Source organism: Phlebotomus papatasi, chromosome 2 (genome assembly GCF_024763615.1).
Source record: "Phlebotomus papatasi isolate M1 chromosome 2, Ppap_2.1, whole genome shotgun sequence".
Lineage (NCBI taxonomy): Eukaryota > Metazoa > Arthropoda > Insecta > Diptera > Psychodidae > Phlebotomus > Phlebotomus papatasi.
In genome coordinates, this window is record NC_077223.1 from 18,164,950 (window position 1) to 18,180,546 (window position 15,597).

The following is a 15,597-nucleotide window of genomic DNA, read 5'->3' on the forward strand; positions in this document are numbered from 1 at the left end:
TAAATTTAAATATTTTTACTTTTTTTTTAATTTTAAATTGTCCTTCTGTAACAACATACAGAAAATAATTCTTACTTTTACTTAAAAAAATATTTAATTTATAAGAATTATATTGATTGTATTTAAATAAAAAAAAATAAAAGAAAAAAATCTAATATTATTGTATACACGTTTATTAGTGAGAAAAAAAGAAGTATAAAAAAAATTCCAAATCTCTATGCCAAAAAAGAAAAAAAAATTGAAAACAAGCACACAAAAAGCTAAATGTGAAGAAAATCGGAACTTCTCGATTTAACTTTTTTCCAAATGAAAATGAGCGTAAATTTTTGATTAAAATAAAATATATAAATTGTTTGTTTCGTGTCAGTGAGAGCACAATTATTATTATTCTTTTTTCTAAGGAAAAGCAACAAATTATGATTAAAATATTTTATAAAATTTGAAAACAGTAGAATTTTTACACAAAAAAGAAAACTAAATCCAACAACTACAAAAGTAACTTAGTAAAAGTAAGTTTTGAAAAAGTAATAGTAAAAAAAAAACTAAAGTAGAAAATGACGGAATCATAACACGTTTCTAATAACAAAAACATGGATTAAAAAAAACATAAAAAATGATAAGAACGGATGAAATAGGTAAAGTGGCAAAAAATAGCATTTGTATTTGTATAAAAATTAATATATTTATAGAAGGTAAAAAAAAAATGAAAAAAAACATGATAATCGTATGTGTAATCCAGACTTTTTTATCATGAAGTGAAATAGTAAACGTAAAAATAGATAAATAAAACAATCAGATGCACAGGAAAAAAAGTAAGCAGATGCTTTCGCAAGAAAGTTTTTTTAAAGGAATTAAAAGCAATTTTTGAAGGCAAAAAAAAACCACACACAAGAAATGAATAAAGGATTCTAGTCACAAACACAAGGAAACAATCTCACAAAAAAAAATAAATAAGACAAAAAGTACTTTAAAAAAAAAATTGATAAACATGACATTTTTCTTTATGCGAGAAGTTTTTTCTTCAAACACCCACACACTTTCTTCTACCAATTTTAATCGTAAATATTATCTAATGTACACACGGAAAGACACATTTTTAGAAATAAAGTGAATTAGAAAGTAAAACTAAGGCTTTATTACGTAACAAATGGGAACTTACTAAATTTTATTATTCCATTTGGAGGTGCAATTTGTCATTTTACTGGTTATCTTCGAATTTCGCTTATCTTTCGAAAATATGAGGAAGTGTCTCGGATGGTATGTTGTACGTGCTAAAACAGTAAGTTGTATGAGCTAAGGGATGTTTTTCGTTGTTGAACTTCTAGATCTAGATGCTAGAACTTCGCTCTGATAATCTCAAGATAAAAATGTGCAATTTTGTTCCACAAAAATGTTGCAAATGTTGTCATGTCCTCTGATAGTGTTTAAAATTTATCAAAACACGTTTTGTGACTCCCCTGATCACTAACACTATGCAACACGATTTTTGGCACACGGATCTCACATGGTACGTTTGGTAAAGTCGAGTCCCCTGATCAAGAATCTGTTCTTGGTTTTTCTCCTATACGTAACAATTTTCTTTAATTTTGTTTTTGCTGTTTGGTAACATATTACCAATTATTCTTCCGGTTCTAGTGTACAGAACTTAATAAATGGGTATCCGTTGGAAAGGTAAGTAGTTGTGCTTTAACTTGAAAATAAATTTATATTTTTTCAAAAAATCCTTGGGGGAGGAAAAACAAAATCAAACTAAAATTTCTCAAAAATGACCTAAGAAAGCAACTTTTGAAAAATCATATAAACTAAACTAAATATTAATGTACTCTCTTTAGCACTCAATAGACTCCACTTAGGACTACATTTTTCCCATAGAAGACATCCTGCTCCGATTCCTCTAAATGCCTTATTTTTTGATTTTTGTCATTTTCAATTTCAATTCATTTTCAATTTTCATTTTTACTCGACAAACGTACCATGTGAGATCCGTGTGCCAAAAAAAAGTTGTCAATTTGCTGCATAGTTTAAACTCCACAGCCATCCGTCTGTAAGGTCCTCTTTTAAACATTAATTTAATAGAAAGTTAGTTTCTATTCTAAAAAATAGTTTAACTCTTTCGCGTCCCACTTTTATTCAGCAGATGAATTCATGCAAAATTGAGTTTTTCCTAATGCTTTATGATCAAATATAATAGTTCAGAGAGGAAAAAAATTTCCATTGCGTGAAAACTCGGAAAAACCCCGGGTCATATATGACCCTGTTGTCCTCAAGGGAAGTGTATTTACCATTTTCAAAATCTATATCACGGGCTTATTAAGAGTTTTTTTTTGCTTGAAGTTACTAATTTGGCCAAAACCATGGCAAACTGGATTAGTTTGATGAACACTGTACTCCTGGTGTTCAAGGAATCTTCCTGGTAATCCCCTTGAACAGTCACTGTCACAATATTTTGAGTGGTATTTGGCAAAAATAAACTTATCCACATATTTATTCACACACAATACAAGTGCACAATATGAGACGCTTGCAGAATACTCTAAAATATTGCAAAATATGTTATAATTCATCAGATATAAGGTGAAATGTCCAGGAGCAAGATATCCCACCTTCATTTCACAAAGAAAAACAATGTCCCAACTACATTTCGCTATAGGTTTGGGGCGAAAACACTGTTACCCTTGGGGACTATAGGGTCATATATGCCCCGGAAAATTCTACACGCTTTTCTGGAAAATTGAGAGTAGTTTATTATATCAAAATATCCAATATACAATCTTTGGATATTCTATTTTGTGTTTCTAAAGAACTTTTTGCTGAAAAAAATAAATGAATATAAAAAATTTTGAAAAAGAAAAGTCATTTCACAAAGTTCGAAATTCGTGATTTTTGATCTCAAATATTTTTTTCCTGAATATCTGGAGTCTTGAGAAAATTAGACAAGAATCTTACATCCTTCTATTATGATGTCGGGCATTAATCGATAGATTTCAATTAGTGTAAATAGTCAAAAGAAATTGTTTTTTCCTCGGGTCATATATGACCCTAATGACTCGAAAGAGTTAATAGAAATACATTAACAAACAGTAGGGGAGCTTGGGCCAAAAGTCACAAATCGAAAAATTCAAAATTCAATATCTTCCAAGGTAAAAAAGATAGCGGCTCAAATTTTTTCTATAGATAGCCTCCATAGACCTTCTTCAATATCGTAAGTTCCTTAAAATTCCAACAAGGAATTTAGAAAATAAAAAATATCGAAATTTTTAGCCTGTTTTGAAATATTTTCCGTGCAGAAGATATCAATTATTACCTACTTTTATTAAATTTGATGCACTGGTGAATATTTCCCACATTATCTGTATATTCTTTGAATACGAATCCGCTATCTATTTTAGAATTTCACAAAAGTTCTTTTCTCCAGAAATCCTTTTATTAAAAATGGCCACTTGGGGTAAAAAGTAACAAAAGCTATGGAGCAAAAAGTAACAAAAACCGAAACAATTTCTGTTGTCCCACGGTGAAATAGGAATGAACACAGCTTTGAAACCCGATAACTTAGCCGAATGGCTAAGTTCGGCCTACCTCACCACGCTTCTGCTTCTGCCGAGTTCCCTCATTACTGCAGCAGCTTGACCGATTCGTGACGATAGTTCTTGAACCCGAGATAAAACTTCTCCACCTTTGCCAATGATTTTCCATTACTCAATCCCGGCACATTTTCGGGACCAAAAAAAAAACGCGCGAAATGGCATTATGCATCGAGAAAATTTGCCTACCCGCAGGGGCTTCCTTTTGAATAAATCGGCCGTAGAACGAATTTCACTCGGAGTAAAAGTAGTTCAAACAAAAAGATTCAACTGTTTAATAGAAATGCATTAACAAACAGTACTTTTTGGCCAGAGTTCTTCAATAAATTGTTAGAATATATAAAATTTTTACCTTAATGGCTCCGGCACACCTTTTAGATCAGGAAAATTTCATGAAGTCGAAATTCACATCCCTTTCTTTCTCACACGTTTTGCATATGTCTATCAACCTCTTTCGAACTCTTCTTCTTCATTTAAACATCAGACCAATTTGAATTTAGTTCAATCAAATTTGGAGTGCAAAAGAATAAGTCAGACATAATGCAAAACGTGTGAGAAAGGGATGTGAATTTTAATTTCATGGAATTTCCCCGATCTAAAAGGTGTGCCGGAGCCATAAAAAAAGAAATTAAAGTTGTACTCTAAAAAAGTAGCAAAATGTTTTCAAATTTCCCGCGTCGCACAGTAGTATACATTCAGGCGTATTTCAAAAATTGACTCCCAAAGGTAGGCAAACTTGAATAATTCCGTCAAGTGCATAATCCCGAAGGACTTAATTAATGCCTACACACACTGTCGGGAAATCACCATTCCGACTTGTCCTCGTTCATCTTCAATACCTGTTTCGGCACAAACATTTACAAATCGGTCAGGTGTGCCCTGAAGCTTTTCTTCGGAAAATCCAAAAAGAACGAAAACCTGCAGAGCTGTTTTCACCCTGAAATCCCCAATACGAATCGCACACTGCCCCCGACTGAGCTCCATCATCTTTTCCATGAACAATAATGGTGATAGAAAACCTTCCGACTTGGATCGTACACGAACACAGAAAATACTTTCTGCATAATGACAAAATGACTCCTACCAATTCCTCAACCAGTCCATTCCGTACCCGTGAAGTATGCAACTGATCATAATATTGTAATTAAAAACACAGAAAATTGCTTACATACTATTTATTACTGAATAAAACTACTTTTGTTTCCAGTTACATGTATACATTTTTTTTTGTTAAGAAACTAAATTTAAAGAGGTGACAAAAATCAATTGTCTTACATTTGAGTACATTTTCCTTTCTTTGTCTTGTGAGAGATTTTTCAACAATTTTCAGGCGAAGAAAACCTCTATGAAAATTGTTTTATTTTTTTTTTCAATGCAAAAATACCCCTAATTTTTTGAACTACGTTCTTCTACTTGCAAATATTTAAATAAAATTGAGAAATGAAAGAAAAAAAATCGAATGAAAGCTAAATGAGACAATATAAAATCATTACGGAAAATATGAAATATTAAATTAAATTCCGTCATGCGGAATGTTCCTCTCTTTCCCATTCTACTTCTTTGTTGTTTTTTTCATAATCATTAAATTAGACAATCACACACATTTTTTTTCTTTTCTACACTCACACGCAGCAATCACACAATTACTTTTTTTAATCTATACTCAAATTCTTAGGAAATTACAATGTTCTTCCTTTTTTTTGTAAATTATTTCTGCACTAATAAACTTAGACATGGAAAAGAATTATTATAGAGAATGAGATGAAAAAGAAAAGAATACACTATCACTCAGAAATGTGACCCGAATTGCAAACTAGAGAGATGGAAATTTTCAATCGAAACGATGATGGGTCCTTCCGGAGGAATATCCATTACTGTTTCCCCCTCCTCCTCCACCACTTCCATAGCTGCCGCCTCCTGAACGCATGGAACCCCCATAACGTGAACCCCCATCGTCGCGCCTTCTGCCGCCGAAACCACCAGAACCTGAACTCGATCCGAAACCTGATCCTCCACGGCGGAACATTCCATTAGACCTTGCTCCCCAGCGACTATTGCCGCCTCCGCTGCCTCCATAGCGAGCCATCTCCTGCAACTTAGGACTCACTTCCTGCAATACAAAACGACAAAAAGATTGTTGATGTAAAGACTGAGAATCTTTGTCGAATGCTCGAACTAATGCACTGAGAGAAATCCGAAAAAGTTAAACATTCCGGAAATGTTTATTTTACCCTGCAGTGTTGATCGGAAATAGGTGTAATTATTACCCTTTTTAGGTGTATTAGGGGTTAAATTAACCCTTCTTCATGTTAATTTTACTCTTAAAATGTGTAAAATTAACATTAAAAAATGTTGATATATTTTTACACCCGAAAAGTGTTAGAGTTATGACGAAAAACAGTTAATCGTAGCCTCTTTTTTTCTCAGTGTAGAAATAGGACTCGTGATCAAGCCTTCAAAAATTTCTCAGGTATTAACACTGAGAAAAAAAACGGGGGTGCGATTAACTCTTTTTGTTCATACTTTAACACTTTTTAGGTGTAAAAATACATTAATATTTTTTTATGTTAATTTTACACCTTTTTAAGGGTAAAATTAACATGAAAAAGGGTAACTTTTACCCATAATACACCTAAAAAGCATAATATTTACACCGATTTTGGATCAATAATGCAGGGTAAAATTAACATTTCCGGAATGTTATTTTAACTTTTCCGGATTTCTCTCAGTGTGATAATTACACAGTAAAAACTTGGACACCGACCAAAATATTGGAACAAGTTTTCCTTGGAACAAATATTTTGGAATCGATTTGTACCTAGAGAAGATATTTGTTCCAAAAAGTTTTCTTTAGTTTCATTACGAAATATAGTTACAATTTTGTTAGAGTTTTCTTTTGGAACCGTTTTGATACGGTGGAATATCTACAAATTTGATTTGATTTCGTTTTATACAAATTTGTTCCTGAAAGTTGAAATAGAATTTGTTGCACTCGGCTGTTCTGTTCCCACTGTCAGGAACAAATTGGTACATTTTTTTTATAAGATTATTCCTACATTTGTAACATATTTGTTCCAAAAATTTTCGGTGTCCGTGGACGAGGTAATTTTTGGAACCAAATTGTTACTTATACGGGGAATCTTTTTGTTCCCATCGTCGGGAACCAATACGTGTAAAAGATTTCGTCTTACAGTTAAGGCCTATACTTCAGTCGAGATGGATTTCTGTGACGAAAGTTCATAAGGAACATCAAAAAAGAATGAATTTAAGAGTGTTTTGTTCAGACGCGTGCATGACGAAATCATATGCGAGTGCTGGCAACAGGAGAAAAAGGGAAGCTCGAATTAAAAAAGTGAAACCATGTAGCACGAAAATTGCCACAGATTTGGCGTCCTCTTCGCTTCCGTTGGTGACGGGTGACTGAGTGTGAGAGGAAGACGAGCTATTTTATACTAGACGAGCTATTTTTTTGGAACAAATTCGTTACTAATATTGAGTATCTTTTTGTTTCTCCTAGAAGTTACAAATTTGTTCCAAAAATTTTCGGTGTCCGTGGACGAGCTAATTTTTGGAACAAATATGTGCCAAAATTTTTTACCGTGAGAATGAATTAGCAAAAAATACAAATACAAAATAAAAGCCAATTTAATATTGAATTGGCAACCTACGTAGTTTTGGATATATATCGTGAAATGTGTACAAAAACAGGGAAAAATTTACACTAAAACCGGTCGCATTTTTCAAAGTAATGTCAACCCCCTGGAATTTTTAAATGGCTATATCTCCGGTTCTAATTGTCAGAATTGGAAAAAAAAATGGTGTTTTGGAAAGCTCTCATGGAATACCACAACACCCCTCTGATACCGCAACATGATTCGAATTAATTGAAAGTCCGATTAATCGAAAAATCGATTTTCGAAAAATTTTTTTCGAATATTTCAAAAACTAGACGATAGTATATTTCTTATATTTTAGTATGTTGTAGCTGAAGTTGAGACCTTTACAACGGTGAGGTGCACTCCTCCATCGATGTTTCCTGACCCGAGCTATAACCAAAAATGTCTTGACCGGACTGTATTTTTGGTGTTTATGTGCCGATTTCGATGAAATTTTAGTATATTGTATCTAAAATCGAGACCTTTCCAATGGTGGAAGATCTCATCCGTCCCTACTCCAACCCACTGTACCCCGGACCCTTACTATATTCAAATAGACCGGACACTATCTCTTACGGCGTTATCACATTTGCACATTAAAATTTTAATGTGATTCACATTAATTGTCGCTTGTGAGCGTTCAAATATGTTATTGGTGTCTTTGAGTAATTTAATATTTGGGGTTTTTCTATTAATTGATAAAAAAGTGGACTTGGTCTGCAAAAATAAGTTTAAATTTACCTAAAGCATAAATATTTTTCACATTAAAAAATTAAAGAGAAAATCGCATTAATTTTTCGCATTAATGCTATAAATCAATTTATATCAAATTTTGCGGGCCAAGTTTACCTTTTTATCAACAAATAGATCAAATTTTGAATATAAAATGATTCAAACACACAAATTACACATTTGGACTCTCACCAGCGACAATTAATGTGAATCATATTAAAATTTTAATGTGCAAGTGTAATAACAGTTACAACTTCTCGTAAAAAAAATAAACTTACCTGATTAGCCTCTTGGAGCACTGCAATAAGATCCCTAGCCTGTTTGGCATTTTGCTTTGTGAACAAAGCAAATGATGTTCCTGTTGCTTGACTCCTTCCAGTTCGTCCAATACGATGAATGTAATCCTCTGAACTTTGTGGATAATCAAAATTGATGACAAAATTGATTCCTTCGACATCTATTTTTTTTTTCGTTTTCAAATATTTTCCCAACAATCGAAGCACGAGATGAAAAATTAGAGAAAAAAATATATTAGAAAAAAAATGTGTTCCAGCCTAGATCCCTAAATTAATTAAAATTCTCTTCTTTCAAGAGAATTTTAAGAAAAAAAAACACAATTCACACACAAAAATACCACACAAGTCTCAGACATTTTTGAACTTCTTTTTTTAACTGATTTTTCATGTATCTAGGCAGTTTTCTCTCCATTTAACTAACTTAATGATTAAGATTAAGAAATTAATTATAAACTATACCAACCGTGATATCTCTTTTTTTATTTTTTTATTTGTTTTCATTTTTTTTTGTGGCAATAAACACTCAACCGAAAAAGTGACTCCCAGAAGATTGAAGAAGGAGCAGCAGATGTAGTAGTCATTGGAACACGAGGATGTCCAACATTGTGCGTTATCTTTTGCAAAATCGTTGCCCCTTTGTTTTTTTTGTTTCTCGTCATCCATCTTCTTTCATGTCAAAAGAACACTGTCTCCGGCAGCAATGTTCTTCAATGCACCTTCATTGATTGTTCGTGTCACGCACCTCAATGAAAAGGGCTGAACGATGGTTCATCCTTCCGAAGATGTTTCTTTATTTTTTTTTATCTTTTGCATAAGACAGAGAAGCGTGAGAGTGAGCTGGAACTCACACCCATGGAGCACACACAGAGGCCAACATTTTGTGGGGGGATATTTTCTGATCATTGCTTTTTTTCATTTGTGGACCATTTCAAAGATCCCATGATCAATCTTTCTTTTGTCATGTATTACCATCACATAAAGAAAGTCGAAGGCAGTCCTCGTTCATTTCTATCCCCACCGCATCGGCCTCTGAAACAAAGGGACAATAAATAGTCCAGACTGATTAGTTATCAACGAAATCTTAAAAATTCTAAAGTACACCCTTGTAGTTTTCCTTTGATATTTTAGTTTTTTGTGTCCTCATTCCACGATTTATACTAATCACTTAAACCTTCGTAATTAATTAAATCCAAAAAAAAGTGAAAGACAGGATGGTGAACTGAAACAGCTTCACGATGATCACTCTTTTTTTCTTCGTCGATATACTTACAAACAACTCAGCGTAAAACCAAATTAAAGATTTTAAAATTTATCTCTTAAACGTCGATAACGCGCGAAAAGAAGAAAACCGAAAATCAATCATTGATGTTTTTGTATCGCGATTTATAACATTCGAAAAGGAATATTATTGGTCAGTCTGGACTTACACAGGAAACTGCTACTACACGCTGCTTCTTAAACAATTGTTTCTCCTCCGAAAGAGATGAGCACTGCTTCGGGATGGCACTTTTTCCCACACATAGGTATCACCCCATCATCCTCCCCCTACCAACACTAAGCGACATATTGAGTGGAATTTACACAATTTCCTCATAAAAAATATTTATAATTAAGTGTAATGCCCAAAGTACAATAACTTTTGTTTGTAAACATGTTTTCAAAATTTCCCATGAGAATGAGCGAGATGACTAGATCTAGGTCTCATTCACTCTCATTGAAATGTCAAAAACATGGTTACTAAACAAAAGTTATTGTGCGTTGGGCATAAGTGTAATGACAAGCGCACAATAAATTTTGTTTGTAAATATGTTTTCAAAATTTCCTATGAGAGAGAGCGAGATGACTAGATTTAGATCTCACTCACTCTTAAATGTCAAAAACATGTTTACAAAACAAAAGATATTGTGCATTGGGCAAAATATCCAACGCACAATAACTTTTGTTTTGTAAACATGTCTTTGACATTTCAGTGAGACAGAACGAAATCTTGATTTAGTCATCTCGCTCATCCTCATAGGAAACTTTGTAAAGATATTTTCAAAGTTTCCTATGAGAGTGAGCGAGATGACTAGAATAGACTAATTTTTGTTTATTATGCATGTTTTTGGTATTTCAGTGAGAGTGAGTGAGTTCTAGATCTAGTCATCTCGCTCGCTCATAGAGATTTTCAAAACATGTTTACAAACAAAATTTATTGTGCGATGGACATAAAAACATCTGATTAAAATCTGTATTTTGCATTTTACACTATGCAATTTCTCGACATTTCTTGCCAATTTTTTTAATGTGTAGATTATTTTTAAACAATGTAGGGGAGACCAGGGTAGGAATTAACCGCGCATGGTATTAGACAGATGGATGTTATAGCCTGCTTTAGAAGGAATATTGAGGAAACCATTACTTATTCGAAGTAAATGCATCCCTTTCTATTCATTGAAATATTTTTCATACTGGTACAGTAGAGTCTCCTAAATTCGAACGCTCGGGGGGTATTTTTGACATTTCTCACCTCAGAAATTCGAACGATTTTTTTTCAAAACTAACGAAATTTGTGTGAGATTAAATTGTACTTTGAATCAAATTCCCGTACTTTCTCGCAAGTCTTAGTGGTAATATACTTCTTTTTCATTTTACACGACCATAATGTATGTAAACATTCAGGAAGAAGCACATAAATATGATTTTTATTCACCTAGAATACGAACTTTCTAACATAACCTCACAATTGACATTTTGAATCAAAACGGCGTTCGAATTTGAGAGATTCAGATTTGAGAGACTCTACTGTACAAACATTTTTGTACAAATTATACGCAATGAAAAATTTCATTTGCTGGCTAATTCTGCCCGGTCTCCCCTATAATGACTCGTTAGATACAACTAACTGCTTAATAATAGTTCTAATAAATAATGGCTTCAATTCCAAGGCAAAGATCAAGATCTTCGTCTTCTTCTCCCGTTACGTTTTTACGATTTTGGCTGACGGAAAGCTCTTCTTCTTCTTCTATTTTATGTAAGGCTGTCGGACTCACTCGGGTCCATATAGCCAGACGGAAAGATCAAGATCAAAATCTGAATCTGTCAAGTACAGTAGACTCTCTCAAATTCGGGCATATGGGACCGAAATGTCAGCCGACAAAGTTTTTGAAATGCAACGATTTTTTATTCATGTGCATATAGATATTGAGTTTACACACTCATATATATAACGTGAATTGCATGAAAATCCCTCAATAATGCAAAATCACCTCAAAACTAAAACAAACCATGCTAAATTTGAGCATATTTGATTCATTTGATAATCATAATCAAACTTGACAACAAACTTTTTTCAAATGTAACCGCTGCCCGAATTAGAAAATAGCCCGATCTTAAAAGAGCCGAATTTGCGAGTCTACTGTAATTGCAAAATCAAGTTTTCATCTAATGGCCTCTACACATTGGGAGCAATTTTTGTCAAAAATTGCTTTTTTGAAGGAAATTCCCTGCAGCGTTGTAAAGGTGTCTACACATTGAGCACAATTTTCGTCAAAAATTGCTTTTTTGAAGGAAATTGGCTGCAGTGCTGTAGGCAGAAACGTCAAAATTCTGTCAAAAATGCAATTTTTGACAAAAATTGCTCCCAATGTGTAGAGGTCTTAAGGGGAAACGTCAAATTTCTGTCAAAAACGCCATTTTTGACTAAAATTGCTCCCAATGTGTAGATGCCTTAATGCAAGGCATTTGTGGAACGTTAAATGTCTAAGCTAAGCTAACCAAGATTTCAAAAAGTTCCACACTAACGAAACGTCACTTCTGACAAATATCTTGATTTCTCTCCGAGAGATTCTTGGAATTATTACAAGGAAACAATAAATTTGATATTTTGAAAAGTTGGAGATGTATGGTTCTACGATTGGAAATCTTAAAATCCACACGATTTGTGTCGTTTATTTCAAGATTCAAAGACATTGTTCCATTTTCCAAGAAAAAATACTGTATTCTGACGAATTAAAGATTTCTCAACTTCAAATTAGTAAAATGAATATTAAGGAAAAGATTCATTAAATTTCCTCCCGAAAAACACCCATAAACAGGCATTTTCGTACTTTGCGGCACCTCTGAAAGTGTCCATTTAGTTATGAGACGTTTTAAAGTTAGAATTCATATTTTATAAAATTGGCCACTCAGGGTTGCATCGCAAATCTTGTTAACTCTTTTGTCTCTTTTGGGACTCTGAGTACCCAAAGCAGCATATGAATATTCAGTGAAAAATTGTTTTTTAATTATTCAGAACTGAGAAAAATTCAATTCTTTTGGATGATTACAAACAATAAGGATGTCCAATGTAAGATATTTTTTGTAGGACCTCAATTATTCCTGAGCTTAGATATTTTTGATTAAAAAATTGTGAAATTGGCTTCCAGCATATGCTGCGGTCCGGAAAGAGTTAAGTTAATAGACTAATAGACGAGATCTGAAAAGTTGCATCGCTATTGTTCTAATTTAAGGGTTCAAATTCGTTATTTTAAGCTTTTTTATTTAATAAATAATTTAATTATTATCAAAATATTAGCCGTAACGTTTTACTGTGAATACCAAATAGCTTTTCTTAATAATCTTTGGCAATTTCTGTACAAAAATTCAAGTTTCATAAAATGTTCATCAAGCATATGCATCATGTATATGCTTCAACAGACAAATCCAACTTTCTACTAAAAACACAAATAATTAGAAAGGAAACCACCGAAATATTCATTTAAATTTAAAATATGGATCAAAAAGACCATCTGGGACGAGTAAAAATATTCCATTGTGAAAGAATAAATTAAAATAGCTGTGAGCCAATAAAAAAAACCACTCACTCAGCAGCTTTCAAGTGTCGCTTAGTGTTTTCAGGGAGAGAGAGTGAGAGAGAGAAAGGCAAGAATGTTGGGCGCTTCCATTGCGGCGCGATTGCACTTCTCCAGGATTGGAGGAGGGAATTTTGAGACAAGGACGGGGCTGAATGTGAAAATGGATGAAAAAATAGAAAAGATTACTCACCGAGTCCTCGTGCTGCCACATCAGTTGCCACAAGAATGGGGCTATCTCCCTTCCGGAACTCCCTCAGCACATAGTCCCTCTCATTCTGGGACTTATCTCCGTGGATGCAGAAGACATTGAGGCCAAAGTAGCGCAGGACACGTGTAATGTGTTCAACTTTGCGCTTCGTCTCCACGAAGATGATTGTCTTTCCGGGCTTTCGGGTTTGATGAATTTGTTCCAGGATCTGCTTCAATTTGTCCTCCTTCTCGTGGTCCTCGCAAATCTCAATGATCTGATGGATGTTGTGATTGGCCGAGAGCTCCAGGGAGCCAATATTCACTTGCAGGTAGTTTCTACCGAGAAAATCTTCGGCCAGGCGACGCACTTCCTTGGGCCAGGTAGCACTCCACATCAATACCTGGCGATCTGGACGGATTTGCGAGACAATCTGACGGATCTGAGGCTCAAAGCCCATGTCCAGCATGCGATCTGCCTCATCCAGCACGAGATAGGTGCAACGCCGGAGGTTTGTCTTGCCGGACTCCAGGAAGTCAATGAGACGTCCGGGAGTTGCAATGACGATCTCACAGCCACGTTGGAGATCCCTGGCTTGATTGAATCGTGGAGCTCCGCCGAAGACACAGGTATTCCGGACGTAGGAGGCAGAACCGAATTCTGTGGCTACTTGCTGGATCTGCTGGGCGAGTTCTCGAGTTGGGGCCAAGACCAAAGCAATGGGCCCATCTCCACGACCCAATGGAGGCTGATTGTTGATGTGTACGATGGCCGGGAGGATAAATCCAAGCGTTTTTCCTGATCCTGTCTGTGCAATTCCCACCATATTTGATCCACCAAGAGCAATGGGCCATCCTTGGGCCTGAATGGGCGTCGGAGTTTCATATCCCTGCCTCCGGATGCCATTCATCACATAGTCCGGAAACTTAACCTCATTGAAGCTCTGAATGGGATTGGGAGCTGATCCTTCAATTGTGATCTCATGCTCGCCTCTGTAGCGCTGAACTTCAGCCGGTGAGCGCTTCTGTGTCATTGGATGGGGCTCATAGAAGTCGCGTTTGAAGGGACGCAGGGTGGACATGTCCCACGTGGGTGCCCTCATGTTGGATGACGTTGTGAATTTGCCCGTGGGCTTCGAAACGTGCCCATCTCGATCACGACGATGTCCCCCACGACCTCCACTACCCCCATCAGATTTCCTGTCCCGGAAACTTCCACGATCTGAACGTTGATGTGGTGCCCTGCAATATAACCCAACTTTCTAAACTCCCGGAAGGCACTTTCCCTCTCAAAAAAAAACCCATTAATGACGTCATAAAACAGCTACACGCCATCAATCAAAATGGCCGACGCTTTTTACTGCGACGACTGCGACCCAACTAAGAAAATCACCCAAAAACCTATTTTCCTCTCTCAATTCCTATCAAATATTCACATCAATTCCCAAGAAAACCCATCTAGCAGACATTCCAGCAAAATATTCCTGGAAAATACTAAAGAAAAATACTTACATATTGTCTTCAATGAATTCTGTACTTAGCGTAGAAAGACGACTCGATATATTGCCAAATACAACGGGTTTCACCACAAAATTCCTGGAAAATGAATTACAGTAGGTCTTAATCACATTCTTTGCCACAATTCCCAACATTTCCCACGAATTTTTCCGCGAAAATTTCCCCAAAAAAATCAAATTACAACACGAGGCACTGAAAAACGTGACTCACCTTCTTGAAAGATTTTCTTCTTTTTCTTCTATCACACTTCTCCCCACATTTGTGGTGAAATTGATGGTGAATATGACATTTGAGGTGGGTTTTACAAATTCACCTCACGAACTCAACGAAAGAAAAAAGCGCGGGAATTTTGAATTAGAATTGTCGTTTTCATCAACAATGATTGTATCCGTTTGTATGTGCATTTTTAGCAAAAGTTTGCCACAGAATACAACGTCCTAATTATTATCTAAATCTTCTTTCAGTAAAGAACATGAACTTATTTTCAACAATAAAAAAATAATGGATTGATTCCTCAAGAAGAGATAAATCGAAAATATAAGTTTTAGTTTCAGTCACATTTTACTTTAGTTTACTCTGAAAAAAAATGTTTCGTCAAATTAACAAGATAAGTTTGTAAAAAGGATGTTCTTTCATACAGAATATGGAAAAGTTATGTTAAATCCGCGGCCAACTGGATGTTCTGAAAAGTTTGTCAAGAGTTTTTATTTTCATATAAAATGCAAGAAAAAGTTTTCTCAAATTGCTAAATAACATCCTTTTGACAAAATTTCAACAAAATCCATTTGTTTAT

General features: G+C 34.8%; 1 protein-coding gene across 3 annotated transcripts; it reads right to left on the minus strand.

Moving 5' to 3' along the window:
- Positions 1 to 4,741: 4,741 nt before the first annotated feature.
- LOC129802899 (ATP-dependent RNA helicase p62) lies at positions 4,742 to 15,063 on the minus strand. 3 transcript variants are annotated; one of them, XM_055849094.1, is made up of 5 exons: positions 15,015 to 15,063; positions 14,799 to 14,882; positions 13,291 to 14,528; positions 8,248 to 8,426; positions 4,742 to 5,691 (listed from the first exon to the last, which is right to left on the minus strand). In XM_055849094.1, coding segments are annotated over exons 2-5 (1,698 nt in total). In that variant the 5' UTR covers positions 14,801 to 14,882; positions 15,015 to 15,063; the 3' UTR covers positions 4,742 to 5,412. The 3 variants fall into 3 exon arrangements, with proteins under 3 accessions (XP_055705069.1, XP_055705068.1, XP_055705070.1); XM_055849093.1 differs by having other exon boundaries at positions 14,799 to 15,040; XM_055849095.1 differs by lacking the exons at positions 4,742 to 5,691; positions 8,248 to 8,426 and adding an exon at positions 8,901 to 9,294 and having other exon boundaries at positions 14,799 to 15,018.
- Positions 15,064 to 15,597: the final 534 nt, after the last annotated feature.

Coding starts and splice junctions, on each gene's coding strand:
- LOC129802899 (XM_055849093.1), bottom strand. CDS start 14,938: ATGTTGGGAATTGTGGCAAAGAATGTGATTAAGACCTACTGTAATTCA. Junction 14,529..14,798: donor GAATTCATTGAAGACAATAT/GTAAGTATTTTT, acceptor GTTATATTGCAG/GGCACCACATCAACGTTCAG. Junction 8,427..13,290: donor TGTGGCAGCACGAGGACTCG/GTGAGTAATCTT, acceptor AAAAAAAAATAG/ATGTCGAAGGAATCAATTTT.